The 24,400-nt window shown below is 48.3% G+C and overlaps 1 protein-coding gene across 1 annotated transcript in view; it reads right to left on the reverse strand.

Moving 5' to 3' along the window:
* The window catches only part of LOC307223367 (uncharacterized protein), a 29,540-nt gene extending 9,175 nt beyond the window's left edge, over window positions 1-20,365 (reverse strand). Inside the window, exons 1-11 of the mRNA XM_079989337.1 lie at window positions 20,036-20,365; window positions 16,505-16,667; window positions 15,092-15,241; window positions 13,537-13,697; window positions 10,964-11,140; window positions 10,665-10,806; window positions 8,994-9,181; window positions 8,563-8,704; window positions 6,349-6,525; window positions 5,909-5,996; window positions 812-1,001 (exon numbers count right to left, since the gene is read on the reverse strand). Of these exons, the coding sequence (XP_079845463.1) occupies window positions 812-1,001; window positions 5,909-5,996; window positions 6,349-6,525; window positions 8,563-8,704; window positions 8,994-9,181; window positions 10,665-10,806; window positions 10,964-11,140; window positions 13,537-13,697; window positions 15,092-15,241; window positions 16,505-16,667; window positions 20,036-20,215 (1,758 nt within the window). The 5' untranslated portion in view covers window positions 20,216-20,365. The remainder of the gene's footprint in view (window positions 1-811; window positions 1,002-5,908; window positions 5,997-6,348; window positions 6,526-8,562; window positions 8,705-8,993; window positions 9,182-10,664; window positions 10,807-10,963; window positions 11,141-13,536; window positions 13,698-15,091; window positions 15,242-16,504; window positions 16,668-20,035) is intronic.
* Between the last annotated feature and the right edge of the window lie 4,035 nt (window positions 20,366-24,400).

Consider the following 24,400-nt stretch of genomic DNA (forward strand, 5'->3'; position numbering starts at 1 on the left):
AGCTGTCCCAGAAACTCCAGCGGGTGCAGAATGCTGCAGCGAGGCTCCTCACGGGGTCTCTGCCATGGGAGCATATTCACCCAGTGCTTTTCAAGCTGCACTGGCTCCCGGTGGAGTACAGGGTCAGATTTAAGGTGCTGCTTTTGACCTTTAAAGCCCTTCACGGCCTAGGACCCTTGTACCTACGGGACCGCCTCTCCCGGTATGCCCCACGGAGAGCCTCAAGGTCCATAAATAGCAACACCTTAGTGGTCCCGGGCCCTAAGGAAGTTAGATTGGCTTCAACCAGAGCCAGGGCCTTTTCAACTCTGGCTCCGGCCTGGTGGAACTCTCTGCCTCATGAGACCAGGGCCCTGCAGGATCTGATTTCTTTCCGCAGGGCCTGTAAGACAGAGTTGTTCCGCCTGGCCTTTGGCTTGGAGCCAATTTGATTCCCTCCCTCTCTCTCTCTCTCTCTCTCTCTCTCTTTCTTTCTTTTCCTTCTCCTCCTGCGATGAGGCTACATTTTAATATTTTAATGTTCCATTATTTTAATGTTGTATTTTATTTTTGTTTTTAAGTTGTAATCATTCTTCTTGTTTTTATTATTGTTTGTAAGCCGCTCTGAGCCCGGCCTTGGCTGGGGAGGGCGGGGTATAAATAAAAAAATATTATTATTATTATTATACGTGACCCCTGGGGTCCCCTCCTTCCACACTTCTAGGCTTCCAAGTCCCCGAGTGGCTTGCAAAACTATTGAGGGCGCTTGGCGCTTGGCCAGGTGGTGAGAGGGAAGACGGCCAGATGGCCGGACAGGCGTCCAGAGAGTTACCTTCATCAGCGACTGATACATGTCCGTTGTGTTGACTTGCAGCAGGTTCCCAATGAAGGGCAGCGGAGTCGGTCCAGGCGGCAGCTTCTCTTTCTTCTTCCATGCCGAGAGGAGCAGCAAGCAGAAGAGGAAGGAGGCCAACAGGAGGGTCCATGGGCCCAGGAGGTCCATGGGGAGGCTGGATGGCAACCTGCAGGTGGGGAGCAGAGAAAGAGAGCTCCTAGCTTGGTCTAGGGACTGCTAGATCTGGGAGTATTTCCCTCCCCGTCAGGCCCTCAGGTTGATCCTGGATCTTCCGCAGATTCCTTCACTGTGATGGCCTGGGATTCGGACTCGGGTGCTGAACCTGAGGGATCCCAGTCTGCACAAGAGTCCCCACATGAGCCTGAAGGGTCCTCACCTGTGCTGGATCCTCAGGCGCAGGCACCAGCTGAGCCTGCTCTGGCTCCTGAGGTGATGGAGGACCCATTGCCTGCAGGTGCTCCACTCTCAGCCCCGTCAGAGGAAGCTGAGGTTGCCTTTGGGTCCGGTAACCCTCCAGCCTCTCCTGAGCTGCAGAGGCTCAGGGCAGAGAGGCGGAGGGAACTAAGTTCCCGCAGGAGGAGTGCTCGCCTCCAGGACAGGAGAGGTGAGTCACCAGAGGATCGGGGCCGCCCTATGCCTCGGAGCAGACAAAAGCTGGTCAGCCCAGTCCCAAGTTGCAGAAGCAACATTGTTGGTCGCTAGTTCCTGCCTGAACCCTGTCCTGCGTTCCTGCCTGACCTCCTGACCCGCCCTGGCTCCCTGCTTGCAAGCCTGTTCCTGACTTCACCCAGCTCCCTGCCCCTGCACCCAGCTTCATAATAGTAATAATAATAATTTATTATTTATACCCCACCCATCTGGCTGAGTTTCCCCAGCCACTCTGGGTGGCTTCCAATCAAATGTTAAAAACAATACATCGTTAAATATTAAAAGCTTCCCTACACAGGGCGTTCTGGTTGCACCTTTGACCATGGACCTCACCTCTGGGGTAACCCATGGGACCAGCACATTCACATTTATATTATCCCTTCCTGCCAAGTCCGTTTTTTTAAAAAAATAAAGGCTATGTGGCATAGTGGTTAGAGTGTTGGAGAATGAGCTAGAAGAGGTCAAATCGCCACCACTCGGCCACAACGCTCCCTGGGTGTGACCTTGGGGGACCAGTCACAGCCTCTCAGCCCAGCCTACCTCGCAGGAGTGTTGTAAAAGTAAAATGGGGAGGAGAGCCCTGTGTAGCTCCTGGAGGCCTTTAGAGGAAAATGTGACAAGGAAATGTCATAAAGGATAGAGAAAGAAATAACCTTTTTGCTGGAGTCCATTTATGCCCCACACCCAAGCTCTTCCTGAGGTTTCCAGGATGGTTGCCACTTTCCTTAAAATCTCTGGTTGCCAAGCTTTCATAAGGGTAAGGGGTAAAGGGACCCCTGGCCATTAGGTCCAGTCGTGGCTGACTCTGGGGTTGCGGCGCTCATCTCGCTTTACTGGCCGAGGGAGCCGGCGTACAGCTTCCGGGTCATGTGGCCAGCATGACTAAGCTGCTTCTGGCGAACCAGAGCAGCGCACGGAAACGCCGTTTACCTTCCCGCCGGAGCGGTACCTATTTATCTACTTGCACTTTGACGTGCTTTCGAACTGCTAGGTTGGCAGGAGCAGGGACCGAGCAACGGGAGCTCACCCCGTCGCGGGGATTTGAACCGCCGACCTTCTGATTGGCAAGTCCTAGGCTCTGTGGTTTAACCCACAGCGCCACCCGCGTCCCTCAAGCTTTCATACCCCCCCCTAAAATGTCTGGGGGGAGGGGTAGAAGAGAGACACAGCTCAAGAGGGAGGTTGGCATGGACGTATAGCCACGCTGGCCGTTCGGTGTCCAAGCAATTTGTCCCCTGATCCTGGTTAAGATAAAAAATGAGGACTCCCTCCCATCCACCACGGCTGAAAGGTCTTCCAAACGCCTCTCTGTGCCACTGTCCCTACCTTGGTCGGCTACTCAGTCTGTCCTGCTCCCTTCTCAAACTCCTAGCTGCACAAAGGTCCACACCCTTTGCAGTGTCTTACTGAGTTACCCAGAGGGGGGAAGCAGTGGAGGAGGAGGAGAAACCTGGGAATTGTCCTTAAACCACACCCACAGTTGCAACCATGAACCAAGCCACCCTCCAAATGTCCCTATTTTCCAGGGACAGCCCCAGATTTACAGACGCCGGATTTACAGAAACCAGATTTACAGAAGCTGGGACCATCTCTGGAAAATAGGGACTGGGGTTCTATATAGCCTTAAATGAGCCAGATGTATGGGTGTTCCTTGCACCAGAGGAGTACCATGTTCCTGCTTTATCAGCGGGAGATAAATATTTTGAAAGCTTTGCTTGTTTGGCTTGCTTAACTTGTTCCACTCTTTTTTGCATTCTTGTGGCCACCCCTATCTGGAAAAATACTGTGACATGTGATGCACTCTTTGCAAACTAGTCTAAATTAATTAGAAAGGCTTCAAGGGCAGGCAAAATTTGGATTTCTGTCCTATGGTCTCCCCTCCATAAAATATTGATGCAATGAGTTAAAACCAATTAACACAAAGTTAAAACGAACTGAAAACTTGAGAGCTGCAGAACGACCAAGATGAGTCTCCTCTTTGCCAGCCGGTAGCCCTGCTTTTATTACATGTACAAAGGCAACATCTTTCTCAAGAAAACATTTCTCTACAGCCTGGAAGGGACCCCTGGCCATTAGGTCCAGTCGTGGCCGACTCTAGGGTTGTGGCGCTCATCTCGCTTTATTGGCTGAGGGAGCTGGCGTACAGCTTCCGGGTCATGTGGCCAGCAGGACTAAGTAACTATATATAAATACATAATGCTATTAAATTAAATTTCCCTCACCCATATATAAGAAGGTGTATAATTATTTTTCATGCAATATTCTTTGCTGCATATTCTTTTTTTTAACTACAGGGTGTTATAAGAATTCTAAGGTCTCAAATATAAATTAAATATATGGGGCAAACACATACATAAGTATATAAACCAAGTGTCTGAAATAGTACAGGAGAGCAATCCTGAAGCCATTTCGACTCTCCCAAGTTGACCTCAAATATTTCTCTGCAAGGAGAAAAGAAATGGGAAAGCCTCCCTATTGTCTTTTGCTTACAAATCCTCTCTCAAGGGTGCACTTGTATATGAATAATAGGGTGAGCCTGTGACCTGGATTCAGGAACTAAACCATCACAAAAGAATTACCAGGCCGCCCAAGGAAAGCAATCAGTGACCATTATCAGGTATCCTGGACAAACATGATTTCTGCTGTAGACTGCCTCCTTCTGTGATGTATATACGTATGCTGTTTTGGGGGGTGATCTTGGGCTACAGGGTGGGCAATTTCAAAAGTCTATATAAGGGTTTGCGCACCATTGTTCTGGATTCTCTCCTCCCTTCTGCATGTGGTGAGTGGGGACCCTGTTGCAACAGTTCCTTTAATAAATATCAGGCTTACTAGCCACTTTGCTTCTCAATATACTCTGGTTGGCTTCTGTTATTTTCTCCTACTGATGGGGAACCCACTTAAGGACTCTATATGGGCTCTTGGATACCCCATAAGGGAAAACGAGCAGTTGTTGTTGTTTTTCTTATAACAGTTTGGCGAGTCAGCCAGGAGTTTCAGTTGACCAGATTCTGGGGGAATTAGATATATCCATTTTTGCAAACGTTTAATTTTTTTTCCCAATAAATGTGCGATTCATTGTGGCTGTTTTTGAAACCCCTTGTGCTATTCATCCACCCATCCATCCATTCAACCTTTATTGTCATAATTTGTATTATTACTTTCTTTGGTGGGTTGCGTGGCGAGTTCCCGCCTCCCACCAGTGGTAATAACAATACATGACACCATAATTAAGGTTAATGGGCTAAAATTGGCCACAACTTTATTGGTTACAGGTAAGAGCGGTATTGGCTTAGGCACTGGTCCTATCATTCATTCCGGCTTCAGCCTGATGGCATGAAGACCAGCAAGGGTTAACACCAGCAGGGGGAATCATAGAATAGAATCATAGAATCATAGAGTTGGAAGAGACCACAAGGGCCATCGAGTCCAACCCCCTGCCAAGCAGGAAACACCATCAGAGCACTCCTGACGTATGGTTGTCAAGCCTCTGCTTAAAGACCTCCAAAGAAGGAGACTCCACCACACTCCTGGGCAGCAAATTCCACTGTCGAACAGCTCTTACTGTCAGGAAGTTCTTCCTAATGTTTAGGTGGAATCTTCTTTCTTGTAGTTTGTAGCCATTGCTCCGTGTCCGCTTCTCTGGAGCAGCAGAAAACAACCTTTCTCCCTCCTCTATGTGACATCCTTTTATATATTTGAACATGGCTATCATATCACCCCTTAACCTCCTCTTCTCCAGGCTAAACATGCCCAGCTCCCTTAGCCGTTCCTCATAAGGCATCGTTTCCAGGCCTTTGACCATTTTGGTTGCCCTCCTCTGGACATGTTCCAGTTTGTCAGTGTACTTCTTGAACTGTGGTGCCCAGAACTGGACACAGTACTCCAGGTGAGGTCTGACCAGAGCAGAATACAGTGGCACTATATACAGGGATCCCTGCTGGTGCACATCAACTAGGTAACTCCCCCGGGGTCACGGCTTGGGGGCGTGCTTTGGGCCCTGACCTCCATAGGCTTCGGACGAGGCAACGCCCCCCGGAATCCTTTACCAGACTACCCTTCAATATTTGGGGGAGGTGATGGCGCTCCCCCCCCAACACATCCGCATAACAATACCCCTACCAATGCCTAAACCAGGGAAATTGTGACGATTTGCTACAAGGTAGGCGAAAAACCAAATGGCCAGTGCCAATTTGCCAAGTGGAAAAAATTCCTACCAGGTCCCTTAACGGCGACCAACCGAGGTCCATAGCAAGGTCAGAAGGAAACCTTGAAGGGCGGTCGGGTGGGAAAACCAGTCAGCTGAGCGGTCTGAAAGAGGGCGATCCCGGGCCGCGCTTGCCTTAAATGGGGCAAGCCACACTCTCCGAGCCAGCCGATTGGCTGGCTCAGGGGATGACGCGGCCCAAGGATTCCCCAGATCACGCGGGGCTGCAAGCCAGCCACTGCGAGCGTGAAGCCCGCAGCACCACCTCCTCCCAAGGTCGGAAGTGGCTTTGTGCAAACCAATATTCTAATGACAGGGCAGGGGACACAGGGAATGAGTTCATGGAGCCAAGAGGGAGGTTCTCCAGAGAAGCTTGGCAACCATTGATTTAAACAGAAATGCAGCCCATCTCATCCTAGCAGGGAAGGGGACTGTGGCCAGGTGAGTTGGGTCCTTGTTCTGCCTGCTGCCCAAAAGAGGTGACCTCAAGGCCTCTGCTGTCTTCCTTTCTTCTGATGGTGCTGCTCCTCCTTGCATGGGCAGGCCTTCAAATAGAGGACTGTCCTACATGGCCAATCTCTCAGGAGTGCAGAGGTACTGAGAGAGAAACGGAGATCTTCTTGCGCCGCAACACAGGAAGGGAGAGATCAGTGTTGGCGCCAGGACGCTGACAGCTGGTATTTTGGGGGCACCTTTCCAACGCCCACGGCCGCCGGTGCGAGGCTGATCTGGCTGGGGGGCACAGGGGACTGGAGGGTGAAGGCCTGCAGGATGGTGGTGAAGAAGAGGAAGAGCTCCATGCGGGCCAACCCTTCGCCCATGCAGATACGCTTCCCTGCCAGGAGAAAGAAACGCAAAATCTGTCGGGCAGTGTCAAGGGACTGTAACAGGTATTGAGACGCGAAGTGCAGTCAGCTTTTATTCGCAACAGCAAAAACATAACAGAGTTCATCTGGGCTAATCTGTCCTAGTTGAAGATGTTGTTGCGATTGTTGTCTGGCCCCTCCTTCCCTCTCTAGTCCTCTCCCTCTGGACTCCTCCCAAGCAGACGTAAATGGCACTGAGGGTGAGGATACCCCCTCTGGGCCTGCCGGTCCCATTGCTCAGCAACGTGCGAGGTTCTTCATTATCTGGGTGTCAGTGGAGGAGGAGAGCTAGCTGGAGGGCTGTCTGGCCGCTGTGCCGAAACCTACCCAGTTAAGCCAATAAAAAACTCAGTGGGTGCAATATGTAGTGGGAACAATTATTGATAGGCACCGATAGCTTACGGCTTAAGAAAGTCTTAAGTAGCTGTTGCCTGCAAGGATGGTCTAGAAGAGTCAAGGTGTCCTTGTGTGCTATTATAGGTAAAAGGTAAAGGACCCCTGGATGGTTAACTCCAGTCAAAGCCAACTATGGGGTTGCGGCGCTCATTTTGCTTTCAGGCCGAGGGAGCTGGCGTTTGTCCACAGACAGCTTTTCAGGTCATGTGGCCAGTAGGACTAAACCGCTCCTGACGCAACGGGACACTGTGACAGAAACCATCCTCTGATGTAAAGAGTGTACAATTTTTAAAAAAATAAAAAAATTAAAACTTCAAAAAGGGGAGGGGACACACTATTTACCTTCCCACCACAGTGGTAGAATAATAGAATCATAGAATCATAGAGTTGGAAGAGACCACAAGGGCCATCGAGTCCAACCCCCTGCCAAGCAGGAAACACCATCAGAGCACTCCTGACATATGGTTGTCAAGCCTCTGCTTAAAGACCTCCAAAGAAGGAGACTCCACCACACTCCTTGGCAGCAAATTCCACTGTCAAACAGCTCTTACTGTCAGGAAGTTCTTCCTAATGTTTAGGTGGAATCTTCTTTCTTGTAGTTTGGAACCATTGTTCCGTGTCCGCTTCTCTGGAGCAGCAGAAAACAACCTTTCTCCCTCCTCTATGTGACATCCTTTTATATATTTGAACATGGCTATCATATCACCCCTTAACCTCCTCTTCTCCAGGCTAAACATGCCCAGCTCCCTTAGCCGTTCCTCGTAAGACATCGTTTCCAGGCCTTTGACCATTTTGGTTGCCCTCCTCTGGACATGTTCCAGTTTGTCAGTGTACTTCTTGAACTGTGGTGCCCAGAACTGGACACAGTACTCCAGGTGAGGTCTGACCAGAGCAGAATACAGTGGCACTGTATACACTGTATACAGTGGATACCTATTTATCTACTTGCATTGGCGTGCTTTTGAACTGCTAGGTTGGCAGGAGCTGGGACAGAGCAACGGGAGCTCACCCCGTTGCGGTGATTCGAACTGCCAGCCTTCTGGTCGGCAAGCCCAAGAGGCTTACTGATTTATAACACAGTGCCACCCGCGTCCCTTATGCTATTATAACATACATTTAAACAGTACCTCCTCCATGAGAGGTCCAGAGGGTTGCAACATGGGAACAGGCCTTTTCTGCAGTGGCTCCTGGTTTGTGGGATGCTTATAAATTATAAATCTTTAGGTGCCAGGCATAATTGTTCCTCTTTAAGCCTGTCTTCGGCCTCTAACTGTCTGTGGCCCCTTGGGGGGGGGTTGTAATGTATTCTTTTAATGGGGCATGCACCAACAGGTTGCTAAGTGGTCAACCCGGCCCCTCTCCCATGCTGTCCTTGGCAGGTATAATGCAGGAGAGCCCGGCAGGATCAGGCCCCCTCCACCCCTGCATCCTGTTCTTCCAGTGGCCCCCAAGATGCCTGCGAGAAGCCAAGATAAGTAGGACCAGAACAGAGGTTCCTTACTCTGACCCTCCTGAGAAGGATGGCCCAGAAATGAATCTCATAGGAGAGAGACCACTCACCAACCCGACTCCCCTCCCATTGGAATGGAAGGAGCCCCCTCCCCACGTACCTGCTGAGAAAGGCATGAACGCCTCCACCTTCTTGAAGCAGCCTTGGCTATCCAAGAATCTCCCTGGGTCAAACTCTTGAGGGTTGGAGTGCTCCTCTGAGTCATAGTGAACGCTGCTCAGCAAAGGATAGATGTAGGTGCCCTGGGAGAATAGTATTTTTATATATTTAAAAAACATAAGAAGTGCCTGGCTGCTGGATCAGGCCAAAAGGGGCCCTTCTGCTCCAGTACCCTGTTCTCACAGTGGCCAAATACCCCCTTAGGAGCCCAGGAGTCTGGACAGACTGCCTCTGGACCTGAAAGTGGGGGGCACTGAGCTCAAATCCTGTCCCCACCCCCCATCCTTGTAGTCTCACACCAATTGCTTTGAGGGCCAAAAGGCTGGATCCTGGTCCCTCTGTCCTTGCTGAGGGGCCTGCTGGGAATCTTACCTTGGGGATGACGTATCCCTTGAAGTTGATGTCTTTTGTGGCAGCATGTGGAAGACTCATGGGTAGGATATCGCTGAACCTCTGGATCTCATGCAAGACGGCCTCCATGTAAGGCATTTTGTTCCTGTCCTCAGTGGCTGGGATCCGGTCCCTCCCAATCACTCGATCGATTTCCTCATGGAGTTTTTCTTGGGGGGAAAAAGAGCGGTTGGGCTAAGATTCCTGGGTTACAGAGGGCTGGACAAAATGATATTTTGGATCCCTTCCGACTCTGCCGTTCTGTGATTCTATGACTGAGCACCTGTTCACAATCAGGATAGGGCCGTTTCCACCACCCAAAAACAGCAACTTCAAATTTTGGGGGAAGGCCTTGATGCGACATTATCAGTTGAGTGCCAACTGGCTTCAGTGGCAAAGATTGCCTTTTGCCATCCATGACTGGCCCTCCAGCTATGGTCATTTCTGGATTGGGGTAGCCTATTCCCAAGTGCCTCCATCTCCAACCCCGCTCGCTCTCGGAACTCTTTTCGAGAGCTTACCAGGGAGCGAGGGAGTCACTCCAGGCACCCGCAGGAACACCAGGTCCTCAGAACACTTGATCCGAGGTTTTTTTTGGGGGGGTACTGCGACGCTCTAGCGATCTCCAACCTTCAAAGCACTGGTGCCCTTTCAGATGAAAGAGCTCCCGTCCGCCATAACGGGCGACCAACCGGAAGTCCAGCTATGGCCATTTCTGGACTGGGGTAGCCTGGACACGCATCTACATGCCCTGTTAATCTCACATCTTGACTGCTACAGTCAGTTCTAGCTGGGGCTTCCCTTGCGGGTGGAAAATGCCTATAGTTTATTTATTTAATTATTTCACCGCTAGGAACCAAAGGAGGGCTTAAATCACAGAATCATAGAGTTGTAGAGTTGGAAGGGATCCTGAGGTTCATGTGGTCCAGCCCTCTTTGCAGGTTTCCCACTGAGCCGCTGTGAAAAGAGGAGGCCGGACTAGATGGACCCCCTTTGGCCTGACCCAGCAGAGACCTATAAAGGCCTTTTCAGAAAGACAGAATGACAGACCAGTGTGAAGATGTTGAGCTTTCTCAAATATATAAACAATCCACACGCCCCCTCTGTGGGGACATGTGCCCTTAAGAGTTTGGATTTGATATCCCGCCTTTCACTCCCTTTAAGGAGTCTCAAAGCGGCTAACATTCTCCTTTCCCTTCCTCCCCCACAACAAACACTCTGTGAGGTGAGTGAGGCTGAGAGACTTCAAAGAAGTGTGACTGGCCCAAGGTCACCCAGCAGCTGCATGTGGAGGAGCGGAGACGCGAACCCGGTTCCCCAGATTAGGAGACTACCACTCTTAACCACTACACCACACTGGCTCTCTGGCCTTAGGGTCTATGCTGCTGCCTTCCATCATCAGCTTGTTCTGTCCCTGTAGCAATTCATGTGTTTCTCGCTTGTTGGAGGGAGGTTTCCTCCTTCTGCCCTCACCTTGAATCTGTGGGTACTCCCAACAACTTTGTCCAGCTCTGGTCCCTACCCAACACTCTTCTCTCACTTGTGGCTTCCAGAAGCTGTCAGCATGCGACAGGGGACACACCCCAGGAAAAGCTTGCTTTGTAGCTGTAGAAGCTCAGGTGATTCTCATAGGTTCCCTCCTTCTGCCCTCACCTTGAATCTGGGGGTACTTCAGCATGGTGAGGAATCCATATCTCAGGGTGGTGCCGATCGTCTCTGTCCCAGCGAAGAACAAGTTGAAGGTGGTCATGACCAAATTCTCCATGCAAAATTCAGAAGCCGGATTATTCTTTTCCTGCCAAGAGATCAAGGTCAGCTATGATGTCTGCATTGAAGGGGGGGTCAGACTAGATGCCACTTGGGGTCCCTTCCAATTCCACAATTCTCTGAAACCTGCAGACAGCACGTTTTAGGGGGAGCAGATGATGGAGATGAGGAAGTTCATTCCTTACCTGATCCATCTTAACTAAGAAGCAGTCGATGTAGTTGTGGGGGTCGGAGGGATCCAGCGACGCCTGCTGCATCTTGATCCTCTCCTCTATGAAGCGGATGATCCCCTGGGAACATTTGCTGCCCGCGTGGTGGGATCCGGGGATCTTCTCCATGATCTCTGGGAAAATATTGTACAGCTGCGGGGGAAGAAGATGGGGAGCAATGGAAGGGCGTTACCACATTTGGCTAACTTTAGGTTGTGCCTCTTGCAAACTCAGATTCCCCCAAAAAGGCAAGTGTTGAGGCTCACGCCTGCCTGGAAACCTTGACTCTTAAAAAACAAAAATGACCTTAACAGATTGAAGAACTGGACGCAAGCTAACAAAATGATTCTCAATAGGGAGAAATGTAAGGTTCTGCACTTAAGCAGTGTGACGCGGCAGCTAAAAAAGCCAATGCAATTCTGGGCTGCATCAATAGGAGTATAGCATCTAGATCAAGGCAAGTACATTAATAGTGCCACTGTATTCTGCTCTGGTCAGACCTCACCTGGAGTACTGTGTCCAGTTCTGGGCACCACAGTTCAAGAAGGACACTGACAAACTGGAACGTGTCCAGAGGAGGGCAACCAAAATGGTCAAAGGCCTGGAAACGATGCCTTATGAGGAACGGCTAAGGGAGCTGGGCATGTTTAGCCTGGAGAAGAGGAGGTTAAGGGGTGATATGATAGCCATGTTCAAATATATAAAAGGATGTCACATAGAGGAGGGAGAAAGGTTGTTTTCTGCTGCTCCAGAGAAGCGGACACGGAGCAATGGCTCCAAACTACAAGAAAGAAGATTCCACCTAAACATTAGGAAGAACTTCCTGACAGTAAGAGCTGTTTGACAGTGGAATTTGCTGCCAAGGAGTGTGGTGGAGTCTCCTTCTTTGGAGGTCTTTAAGCAGAGGCTTGACAACCATATGTCAGGAGTGCTCTGATGGTGTTTCCTGCTTGGCAGGGGGTTGGACTCGATGGCCCCTGTGGTCTCTTCCAACTCTATGATTCCAGGATTCTATGATTCTATGATTCTAGGAAGAACCAGATGCACAAATATAGGATGGGGGACACCTGGCTTACTAGCAGTACATGTGGGAAGGATCTAGGGGTCTTGGTGGACCACAAGCTGAACATGAGTCAACATTGAGATGCAGCAGCAAAAAATGCTAATGCTATTCTTGGCTGCATCAACAGAAGTCTAGTGTCCAACTCAAGGGAAGTAATAGTCCCACTCTCTTCTGCCTTGGTCAGACCACACCTGGGATATTGTGTCCAATTAAGAGTAACTCAATTTATGTTGGCAAGCTGGAAGGTGTGCAGAGGAGGGCAACCAAGATGATCAAGGGTCAGGAAGCCAAGCCTGATGAGGAACGGTTGAAGGAGCTGGGTATGTTTAACCTGGAAAAGAGAAGACTGAGGGGAGATACGAGAGCCATCTTCAAATACCTTAAGGGCTGTCACATGGAAGATGGAGCAAGCTTGTTTTCTCCTGCTCTGGAGGGTAGGACTCGAACCCGTGGCTTCAGGTCGCAAGGAAGGAGATTCCGACTAAACATTTGGGCGGAAACTTTCTGACACTAAGAGCTGTTCAGCAGTGGAACATATTCCCACGAGAGGCGGTGAACTCTCCTTCCTTGGAGGTTTTAAAGCAGAAGTTGGGTGGCCACCTGTCAGGGATGCTTTAGCAGAGATTCCTGCATTGCAGGGGTTGGACTAGATGACCCCAAGGGTCCCTTCCAGTTCTAAGATTCTTTGATTCTGTGACACTATGGAGGGACCCGTTTGACTCAATGCTTACCTTCCAAACCTTACTGAAAGACACTGAAATACTTAAAGAGACCTTAATAGAAAATGCAAACCATCCCTTTTGTTTTCATATGTTATTTTGTTAGTTTCTGTTTGCCACTGTGCAGCTGCTTAGAGTCACAAGACTCTGTTTACATTCCAGAGACATTCCAGGCTGTTGGAAGTCTCACAGGAGACGGGAGACGGATGTGACGTTATTGGCTTCCTGTTCCTTTGTTTTTCAGTTGCTCCCTGCTTTCACAGAGAGAGGATGTGCTTTCTGTCTGCGTAGTAAGAAATAAAGCATAGCGATGTAGCCATAAATCTCATCACTTCCGTGTGCTGCTTTGATTCTCTGCTGAATGGGAATGTGCCTGGAGCCTCATCAAAGGCTCTGGTTGTTAATCACGTCGGAGGGCGATTCCGGAAGATGAGCTTTATCAGCTTGGTCGAACGCAGATTCTGACATATTTATGGTTGGTTTGTTGTTGTATATGAGTGTTTCGAATTGTTGCAATGCAAAATGATAAATAAAGAATGTAAAAATAATAATGGCGATGATGGCACACACGGGAGTGGAATACTTTTATTATTTAATAAGTATTCATTTGCAAAGAGAACCGCTGGAACTGGGCTGCATCTTTGCCCTTTTGCCCTTCCAGACTGTGACACTTTACAGTTTGAATTTTTTATTCTTTGCTTTTTAAAAAATGATAGTGATAATAATCAAGGTGTAGAGATATTGGGGGGTTCTCCGTCCACCCTCACCTGAGCCGGGAACAGGCTGCCCACGCGGAACCGTTCTGTGATCAGGTTGTTCAAAGTGAGGAATTTCTCGTCGTCGTACTGGAACCTATTCCCAAAGACGATGGAGCAGATGATGTTGGAGACAGCTCGGCTGAGGATGAAGGTGGGGTCAAAGGGCGTCCCTAGTGGGGAGAGACAGAAAGCAGGAGGAAAGAAAGAGTTTGTTTGTTTGTTTGATTGATTGTATTTTTCATTTTCATTTTCACACTTGAAACAGTAATCCAAATACAAAATACAAATACGGTCCACGCAATTCATGTTGACTTCCCTCCCAACTCCTTCCACGGTTTATTTTGTTAACTTCTTTTCCACTACATATTATAATTTGTAGTCCCCATTTCTTTCTTTTTTTTTTCTTTTCTTTTTTCTCAAAATCTCTAACTGCTGAATTTACTCTTTTACTGTTAACCTTTTAATACGTTCGCAATGAGTTTCCAGTTAATCTACAAAACATTTCCATTCTTCTTCTAATACTTTCGTGTCCTGATTTCATATCTTATTTCCCAATCATGCCATTTCTATGTTGTTGTTTAGTCATTTAGTCGTGTCCAACACTTCGTGACCCCATGGGCCAGAGCATGCCAGGCACTTCTGTCTTCCACTGCCTCCCGCAGTTTGGCCAAATTCATGCTGGTAGCTTCGAGAACACTGTCCAACCATCTCGTCCTCTGTTGTCCCCTTTTCCTTGTGCCCTCCATCTTTCCCAGCATCAGGGTCTTTTCCAGGGAGTCTTCTCTTCTCATGAGGTGGCCAAAGTCTTGGAGCCTCAGCTTCGGGATCTGCCCTTCCAGTGAGCACTCAGGGCTGATTTCCTTCAGAATGGAGAGGTTTGATCTTCTTGCAGTCCATGGGCCTCTCAAGAGCACCATAATTCAAAAGCATCAATTCTTTGGTGATCAGCCTTCTTTATGGTCCAGCTCCATGGACAAAGACAACAAGCCATTTCTATATATTCTACTAACTTCGTCTGACCATTCCTCCTTGTTGGTATCATATATATGCCATACAAGCTGCTACAAGAAAGAGTCTGCGTTTCGCAAGAGCACAGAATAGCTACGCCAGCCTCTCAAGTGCAGACCAAGCACCACAGAGTCTTTTAGAGGCAACCAATCTTTATCAGGGATGCAGGTGGTGCTGTGGTCTAAACCACTGAGCCTCTTGGGCTTGCCAATCAGAAGGTCGGCAGTTCGAATCCCCACGATGGGGTGAGCTCCCATTGCTCGGTCTCAGCTCCTGCCCACCTAGCAGTTCGAAAGCACAAAGTGCAAGTAGATAAATAGGTACCACTCCGGCAGGAAGGTAAATGGCATTTCCATGCGCTGCTCTGGTTTCGGTGTTCCGTTATTCCAGAAGCGGCTTAGTCATGCTGGCCACATGACCCGGAAAAACTTTCTGTGGACAAACACTAGCTCCCTCGGGCTGTAAAGCGAGATGAGCACCGCAACCCCAGAGTCATCTGCGACTGGACTTAACTGTCAGGGGTCCTTTACCCTTACCTTTAATCTTTATGACCTACCTTGTGTCTTATGGAACTCCTCTGCCAAGCACTGAGCCTCCTCCTGGATCCGCTCCTCGATGGACCGTTTCCCCATCCCAAAATTCCTCAAGGTGGTGAGGCTGAACCTCCGAAGCTGCCTCCACCGATCGCCGTTGGAAAAGACCACCCCTGGCCAAGCAATATTATTATTATTGTATGTATTATTGTAAGTATGTATGTATGTGGAGACCTAAAAGCACCACTGAGCTGTTATTCTATAAGTCAGTGGTTCCAAAAATTTTTCTGGGGGCCACCCCCTTGGTTCCACAAACTTATCCCTATCACCCTCTCCCCTCCCCTATAAAAAACATTTTTTGGAATATTTATTTGTTTATCAGATTTATATATTAGATCTATTGGAATAGCAGTTTGTGCAACCCATTAAGCAACATAATTACACAGTGATATTCAAGGCAGCAGAAATTCATTTGACATTTGTTCAAAACCCAATTAGAACTGCTTGTAACTATGAATTACACAAAATTGCGGAACTCCATCCGGCAACACCAGCTTTTCAGAGCCTGGTAGTCACAGACATCTCCAGCGCCCTAATCCTGCCACCCCTTGTCTTTTAGCACCCTTCCAGGTGATCCCACTAGCCCCCCCCCCCCCAGTAGACACTACCACCCACTTTAGGGACCCCTGATGTAATCCATCAGCATCTCAAATTAACATGAACTCCTTGGAAGAGGCCCAGCCATAGAGAAAGCAGTAATTTTCCAATAAAGCTTGTCTCTTCAACATTCATCATTTTAAACATCGGCCAAGTAACGTGTTACAAAAGTGAATATACAGGGGTAAAGTGTGCATATATTTGTGAAACTTAACATATAAAAATGAGGGACACAGGTGGCACTGTGGCTTAAACCACAGAGCCTAGGACTTGCCAATCAGAAGGTCGGCGGTTCGAATCCCCGCGACGGGGTGAGCTCCTGTTGCTCGGTCCCTGCTGCTGCCAACCTAGCAGTTCGAAAGCACGTCAAAGTGCAAGTAGATCAATAGGTACCGCTCCGGCGGGAAGGTAAACGGTGTTTCCGTGCGCTGCTCTGGTTCTCCAGAAGCGGCTTAGTCATGCTGGCCACATGACCCGGAAGCTGTACGCCGGCTCCCTCGGCCAATAAAGCGAGATGAGCGCCGCAACCCCAGAGTCGGCCACGACTGGACCTAATGGTCAGGGGTCCCTCTACCCTTACCTTAACATATAAAAATATGATTGTTGATTATCAATATTAATCACCTGCCCTTCACTCTAAGGGGAATAAACGTTCACGGTTACCTTCACACACACAAAATAATAATTTTCAAACCCATGTACTATGTCAGTAGAGTGATGGAGAAATGGGCTGAGCTGCGCCCCAAGCCCCCTTTCCCTGCAAGGATGGACCCCCTCACCGTGTTCATTGAAATCCTTGGAGAAGGACGGCAGCTGCCCTCTGCCGCTGAAGTCCTCTGCCTGGTCCACCAGGGCTTCCTTCACCGCCTTGTAGCCGCATAAGACCACGACTCGCTGCAGCCCCAGGTAGACGGTGAAGACCAAGCCGTAGGCTTCGCTCAGCTGCCGGGAGAAGAGTGTCAGACCCTTTTGAAGGAACCTTTCCCTGCCCCCTCAGGTTGGCACAGGTGTGCACAGGTGAGGGAGGGACCGGGCGGGAAGGGAGCCTCACAAGGATGGGCAAGGGGAGAAACGGGCAGGAGCTCTGGAGGAAAGACAGGAAGTGCTCCTCTCCAAGGCACTTAGCCAATGCTCCTCAGGATTCAACACACTTCTGCTTTGCTTTAAGGTATACTTTCCTCCCCCTGCTCCCACTTCTAGTGTGGGTTCATGGCAAAATTGCCGTGCCCACATTTAAATGGGGAATCTTTCACCTTTCAGATCAAAGGTGTGGGTATTGGAAGAGTTTCTGCCTGCTTAAATTGTAGGGTTGTGTGTGTGTGTGTGTGTGTGTGTGTGTGTGTGTGTGTGAAGCAGCATTTATATATTCTATCATTTCTATTTCACATAGCAAACCAAGTTTTCTGTATTCCTTTGGTGTGAGAAGTCTTCGTGGGCATAGGTTTAAGGGTCAACACACATTCAAAGACCAGTGTGCATTGTAACCAGGACCCTAAGCTACTGAAAGTAATGGGGCCCTTTAAATGTTCAGCTGTCCTTGGTTGTTGCTGTTTTTTGAGTTGAATATATGCTATATGGCAATTTATGGACCTAATATATGCTATATGGCAATTTAGATACCTAATAGGTATCTAAAATTTAGATACCTAATAGGTATCTAAAACCATTTACACTTAACAGTCCCCACAGAATGTAGGCACCCTATATATAGAAATGAGCAAACCAGTGATATTTTAGGAGCAGGCTAGCAGGCTGGGCCCATTACTTACATCATAGTGTGCATATATTTGTGAAACTTAACATATAAAAATGAGGGACGCAGGTGGCACTGTGGGTTAAACCACAGAGCCTAGGACTTGCCAATCAGAAGGTCGGCGGTTCGAATCCCCGCGACGGGGTGAGCTCCTGTTGCTCGGTCCCTGCTGCTGCCAACCTAGCAGTTCGAAAGCACGTCAAAGTGGACTACACAACACAAAACACTGTTGCTGTATGTAGGTTTTATTTTATTTGTTTTTTATCTTATATTTTGGAAATGTACATCAGGTGTTGTTTATTCTTTAAATTTTTTGGGCACCCCAAGAGAGTGGGGCCCTAAGCTATAGCTTGTTTAGCTTATACGTAAATCCGGCACTGATTATAACATCAGCAAAAATCCTAAATTTCTCTTTTTTTTTTTTTTTTGCTTACTTTCAGAAAGTTTTTCTTTTACAAATTATTTGAACACAATCATATTCCATATGTTACAGATTTTTTTTTTAATACATATTTATTAAAGTTTTTTGAATACAAATGCATAAATAATAAACAACATTACTTATATTATAACATAATTTCATCACTTCTTTGGACTCCCCCACGTCTCCCGCTCCCACTTACATCGTTACAAAAAAAAAAAATTTCCAAGCAAATTACCCACTTGTTTACAATCTTATCTCCTCTCATTTAAATAAAATCTAACAATTCTCCAAAAAATTTATATTTTCCTTAATCTCACTTATCGTCAAAATCAGATCTAATTCAGTGGTGGGCAGTTATTTATGATCTGGCATCCTTCTTAACATTCAACCAAATTACAACATTTTTGTAAGTAAATCTTGAATTTCCTCCGGTCCTCCTCAACCCTCTCCTCTCCCAGGTCTCGGATTCTACCAGTCATCTCGGCCAGTTGCATAAAGTCCATCAGCTGCATCTGCCACTCTTCCAGTGTGGGTAGATCTTGAGTTTTCCAGCTCTTAGCGATGAGTATCCTTGCTGCCGTTGTTGCATACATAAAAAATGTTCGGTCCTTCTTTAGCACCTTCTGGCCGACAATGCCCAGAAGGAAGGCCTCTGGTTTCTTAGTGAAGGTATACTTAAATACCTTTTTCAACTCATTATATATCATTTCCCAGAAGGCCTTCACTTTAGGGCAGGTCCACTAGAGGTGAAAGAATGTACCTTCATGTTCTTTACATTTCCAACATTTATTATCAGACAAATGGTATATTTTGGCAAGTTTAACTGGGGTCATGTACCATCTATATATCATTTTCATTACATTTTCCTTCAGAGCATTACATGCAGTGAAGTTCAGCCCAGTGGTCCACAACCTTTCCCAGTCCTCAAACATAATATTATACCCAATGTCCTGAGCCCATTTTATCATAACCGATTTAACCATTTCGTCTTGTGTATTCCATTTTAACAGCAAGTTATACATTCTTGATAATACCTTAGTCTTTGGTTCTAACAATTCTGTTTCCAACTTCGATTTCTCCACCTGGAACCCTACCTTTTTATCATTTTTAAAGACTTCTTTAATCTGAGCGTAATGTAACCAGTCTCGCACTTTATCCTTCATTTTCTCCAAACTCTGCAATTTCCAATTGTCTCCATCTTTTTCTAATATTTCCCAATATTTTGGCCATTTGGCCTCCATATTGGGTCTTTTTCGGGCCTTAGCTTCCAGAGGTGAAAGCCACCTCAGAGTTTTGTTTTCCAATAAGTCTTTATATTTTGTCCAGACATTAAATACTGCTTCCCTGACAATATGGTTCTTAAAGACCTTATTGATCTTAACCTTATCGTACCATAAGTATGCATGCCAACCAAAAGCGTTGTTAAAACCTTCCAGGTCCAATACGTCAGTGTCTTCGAGAAGTAGCCAATCTTTTAGCCAGCAGAAAGCTGCGGCTTCATAGTACAGCTTTAAGCATATGTTACAGATTTTTGACTTCCCCCCGCTCCCCCCGCAATCCTCATACTTTTGTATTTATTCCGCATTTCCTTTATAATTATATTGCCAGTTTATAAATCTTTACAGCTCTTTTCCCTTTTACAATACCCTTTCTCATTCACAAAGCCTCTTTAAATCCAACTAGCGTTGTCTGCTCATCACAAATATTTTCCAGATAAATCGTAAACTTTCTCCAGTCCTGAGTGAACTTGTGGTCTTTCTGATATCTAATTTTCCCTGTCAATTTATCTAATTCAACAAAGTCCATCAGTTTCTGCCTCCATTCTTCCAGTGGGTATATGAGCTTGCTGAGAACATCTGAGTCCAGACCTGAGTCCATACACTTGTCACAGACCTGTGGATATCAGGTTTTAGGAGACAATAGTGGGGAGGCTATTGCCTTCAGGACCTGCCTGAGGGCTTCCTCTGTTCACTGTGGTGAGCTAGAGGAACCCCCTTTGGACAGATCCAGCAAGTCTCTTCTGGTGCTCTTGCATTCCTACAAAGATGGATCCCCGGCCGTGGGGCTGCTCATAGGCTTCCAATCTCCCCCAGCTTACCTTGCAGCTCGGTAGGGAGGTGAAAGGAGACTCACCTTCTCCAGGGACTTGATGATGTTATTTGGGTCCAGTTGGAGAAAATTCCCCAGGATTGGGAGCGGGGTGGGTCCAGGGGGCAGACGACCTTTGCCGCCTTTGCCCTTCCATCCCAAGCCCAGGAGGAGGATGCCACAGACGCAAAGGAGCAGGAAGAGAGACCCAGAGAGCGGCTCCATGGAGGACCCTGGCCAAGAGATGCCCCCTCTGGGCTATGGGGAGGCGCTGAGAGCCACAGCTGGACTTATAAGGGCGGCTGGGGAACACCAAACATTCCACATTGGTTATCCAGTAACTCCCGGTCCTCCGACCGCTTTCCAAGCCAGCTGGGTGGACTTTGCCATTTCCAGCCAAGAAGTTAATTCGTTAACTTATCAAGGATTAAAGGTAAAGGTAAAGGTACCCCTGCCCGTACGGGCCAGTCTTGACAGACTCTGGGGTTGTGCGCCCATCTCACTTAAGAGGCCAGGGGCCAGCGCTGTCCGGAGACACTTCCGGGTCACGTGGCCAGCGTGACATCGCTGCTCTGGCGAGCCAGAGCCGCACACGGAAACGCCGTTTACCTTCCCGCTGGTAAGCGGTCCCTATTTATCTACTTGCACCCGGAGGTGCTTTCGAACTGCTAGGTTGGCAGGCGCTGGGACCGAGCAGCGGGAGCGCACCCCGCCGCAGGGATTCGAACCGCCGACCTTTCGATCGGCAAGCCCTAGGCGCTGAGGCTTTAACCCACAGCGCCTTTCATTGCAAATGTTGGATAGGGTACTGGGAACAAATCAGAGAGTGGCTCATTAAGGTGGAGGGTGAATTGCCTTTTTGGTACTATGATCAAACCTATCCATTCTTAAGGAACTCAGCCCTGAGTGCTCACTGGAAGGACAGATCCTGAAGCTGAGGCTCCAGTACTTTGGCCACCTCATGAGAAGAGAAGACTCCCTGGAAAAGACCCTGATGTTGGGAAAGATGGAGGGCACAAGGAGAAGGGGATGACGGAGGACGAGATGGTTGGACAGTGTTATCAAACCAGCATGAGTTTGACCAAACTGCGGGAGGCAGTGGAAGACAGGAGTGCCTGGCGGGCTCTGGTCCATGGGGTCACGAAGAGTCGGACACCACTAAACGACTAAACAACAACAAATACATGTTTATGTTTTGCAGAGCAGGGCAAATAGGCAATCCCATTTAAAGAACAACTGCGGAGGCTTACAAGAAAATGTTTTGGAGTTTCATCCACCTCCCTTTCCAGGCTCACATCCCTCTAAAGTGCTGTTTCCACTTTAAATGGTCATGGCTTCCCCCAGAGAATCATGGGAAATGTAGTCTCTTTCAATGTTCTGAGAGGTGTTCAGAGACCCTCCCTATTCACCTCCCAGAGCTACAGTTCCCTGAGAAGAGGGACTCTGTTTATTTCCTACAAATCCCTGTTTGTTTGCTGTGTCCCTTAGTAGTTATAGTGTCAGACTAGAACATGGGAAAGACCAGGGTTCAAATTCCCCCCACTCCGGCCGTGAAGCTCATTTGGGTGCCCTTAGGCTAGTCAGTCACTCTCAGCCTAACCTACCTCACAAGGTTGTTGCTGTGGAGATTAAATAGGGAGGGAAATAACTATATACGTTACCTTTTTCAAAATTACTATTTTTATTGAAAGAATTTCAATTATAATGGGGGGAAAGTGTTACAAAGGGGGGGAGTAAGAAAGAGAGAGAGAGAGAAGAGAATATACAAAAATGCTATGTAATATACTCCACCTTGAACTCCTTGGAGGAAAAGAGGGACGCAGGTGGCGCTGTGGGTTAAAGCCTCAGCGCCTAGGGCTTGCCGATCGAAAGGTCGGCGGTTCAAATCCCTGCGGCGGGGTGCGCTCCCGCTGCTCGGTCCCAGCGCCTGCCAACCTAGCAGTTCGAAAGCACCTCCGGGTGCAAGTAGATAAATAGGGACCGCTTACCAGCGGGAAGGTAAACGGCGTTTCCGTGTGCGGCTCTGGCTCGCCAGAGCAGCGATGTCACGCTGGCCACGTGACCCGGAAGTGTCTCCGGACAACGCTGGCCCCTGGCCTCTTGAGTGTGATGGGCGCACAACCCCAGAGTCTGTCAAGACTGGCCCGTACGGGCAGGGGTACCTTTACCTTTACCTTTTAAGAAAAAAGTGCTCCTTTATCACTTATTGGGTATCCAAGAGCCATATAGAGTCCTTATATAGGTTCTCTATTGGTAGGAGAAAATAACAGAAGCCAACCAGAGAGTATTGAGAAGCAAAACAGCTAGTAAGCATGATCTATATTAAACTGTTGCAACAGGGTGCTCACCACCCCCCCCAACGCGGGAGGAAGGAGGACCCCAGAACATTGGTGTGGAAGCTCTTATATAGACTTTTGAAATTGCCTAACCTGTAGCTCAAGGCCACCCCCCAATACATCATACATACATCACATAAGAGGCAGTCTACCACAGAATCCTGTCTGGTGGGAAACCTGTTAATAGGTTTACCTGGACAGCCTGACCATTCTTTTGTGATGGTAAATACTTAATTCCTGAGTCCAGGTCACAGGCTCACCCTATTCATACCCAAATGTGCCCTTCAGGCAGGATTTGTGAGCACAGAGATAATGGGTAGGCTTTTCCCATTTCCATCCAAACTGCAGAGGAATATTTGAGGTCACTGAAAGAGACCCCCTGGACCAGAACATGGCTTTAGGACTCTTTTCCTGTACTGTTTCAGACGTGTGGTTTATATATTTATGTATGTGTTTGCCTGGTACATTTATGAACATTTAATTTATATCTTAGACCTTAAAATTCTCATAACAAAATACCTTTCCCCTGTTTTAATCAAAAGGACGGGAACCTCGTGACAATGACAAAACTGTCTTGTTTCTTCCCATAATCCTGAGTTTATCTTTGGCAAATATAGTCTATTGTATAGGTCCAAACCAGTCTTTGTAGCAGAGGCCGTAATTAAAGTTTGCTAGAAAGACAAGATTAGTGTGCTGATCATTATGTTAAGCATTAGAAGGTCAGGAAGTTTTCCAGGCAGGACTGAGAGAGACTCCAGAGCAAACCCACCTTGAGGAATCGGAGACCCACCCTAGTCACCTCCCAGAGTTACAATTCCAGGGTTCCCTGTGAAAAGGGGTGCTGCGCCCATCGGGAAATTATAGCTTGGTGAGGGGAATCAGTGGTGTAGCGTGGGTTATCAGCACCCGGGGCAAGGCAAGTAATTTGCACCCCCTAACCCATGGATTGGGACGCAGGTGGCGCTGTGGGTTAAAGCCTCAGCGCCTAGGGCTTGCCGATCGAAAGGTCAGCGGTTCGAATCCCTGCGGCGGGGTGCGCTCCCGCTGCTCGGTCCCAACGCCTGCCAACCTAGCAGTTCGAAAGCACCTCCGGGTGCAAGTAGATAAATAGGGACCGCTTACCAGCGGGAAGGTAAACGGCGTTTCCGTGTGCGGCTCTGGCTCTGGCTCTGGCTCTGGCCAGAGCAGCGATGTCACGCTGGCCACGTGACCCGGAAGTGTCTCCGGACAGCGCTGGCCCCTGGCCTCTTAAGTGAGATGGGCGCACAACCCCAGAGTCTGTCAAGACTGGCCCGTACGGGCAGGGGTACCTTTACCTTTACCTTTAACCCATGGATTTGCACCCCCTAACCCGTGGATTTGCGCCCCCTAACCCGTGGATTTCCCTAACCCTCAGATGTTGCGCCCGGTGCGGCCGGCCCCCCCTGCACCCCCCACGCTACGCCACTGAGGGGAATGGCAGTGGCAGATTCACGGCAGTGCAAGCAGTTCTCCTGCACTGCATGCCAAGCTGATGGGGCACTGTTGTTGTTCAGTCATTTAGTCGTGTCCGCCTCTTCGTGACCCCCTGGACCAGAGCACGCCAGGCACTCCTGTCTTCCACTGCCTCCCGCAGTTTGGTCAAACTCATGCTGGTAGCTTCAAGAACACTGTCCCACCATCTTGTCCTCTGTCGTCCCCTTCTCCTTGTGCCCTCCATCTTTCCCAACATCAGGGTCTTCTCCAGGGAGTCTTCTCTTCTCATGAGGTGGCCAAAGTCTTGGAGCCTCAGCTTCAGGATCTGTCCTTCCAGTGAGCACTCAGGGCTGATTTCCTTCAGAATGGAGAGGTTTGATCTTGTGTCAATCAAATCAATCAAAACTTTATTAGCAAAGCCAACAGGCCACAGCTAGACAAGAATTAAAAATAAAAATAAAAATAAGAATAAAAAGAAGAAAAGAACAGGCAAAAGGGGGTCCGTCAGATGAACAAGTCTGTCACTCAGATGGTGGCCCTCAATTTCACAGCTCTCTCGATGTACCTCGCGACCTTCTCTGTTATCTGACTATCCGTATCAGATAAGAGAAAATACAGT

The sequence above is a fragment of the Podarcis cretensis genome (genome assembly GCF_951804945.1).
Source record: "Podarcis cretensis genome assembly, chromosome: 8".
Lineage (NCBI taxonomy): Eukaryota > Metazoa > Chordata > Lepidosauria > Squamata > Lacertidae > Podarcis > Podarcis cretensis.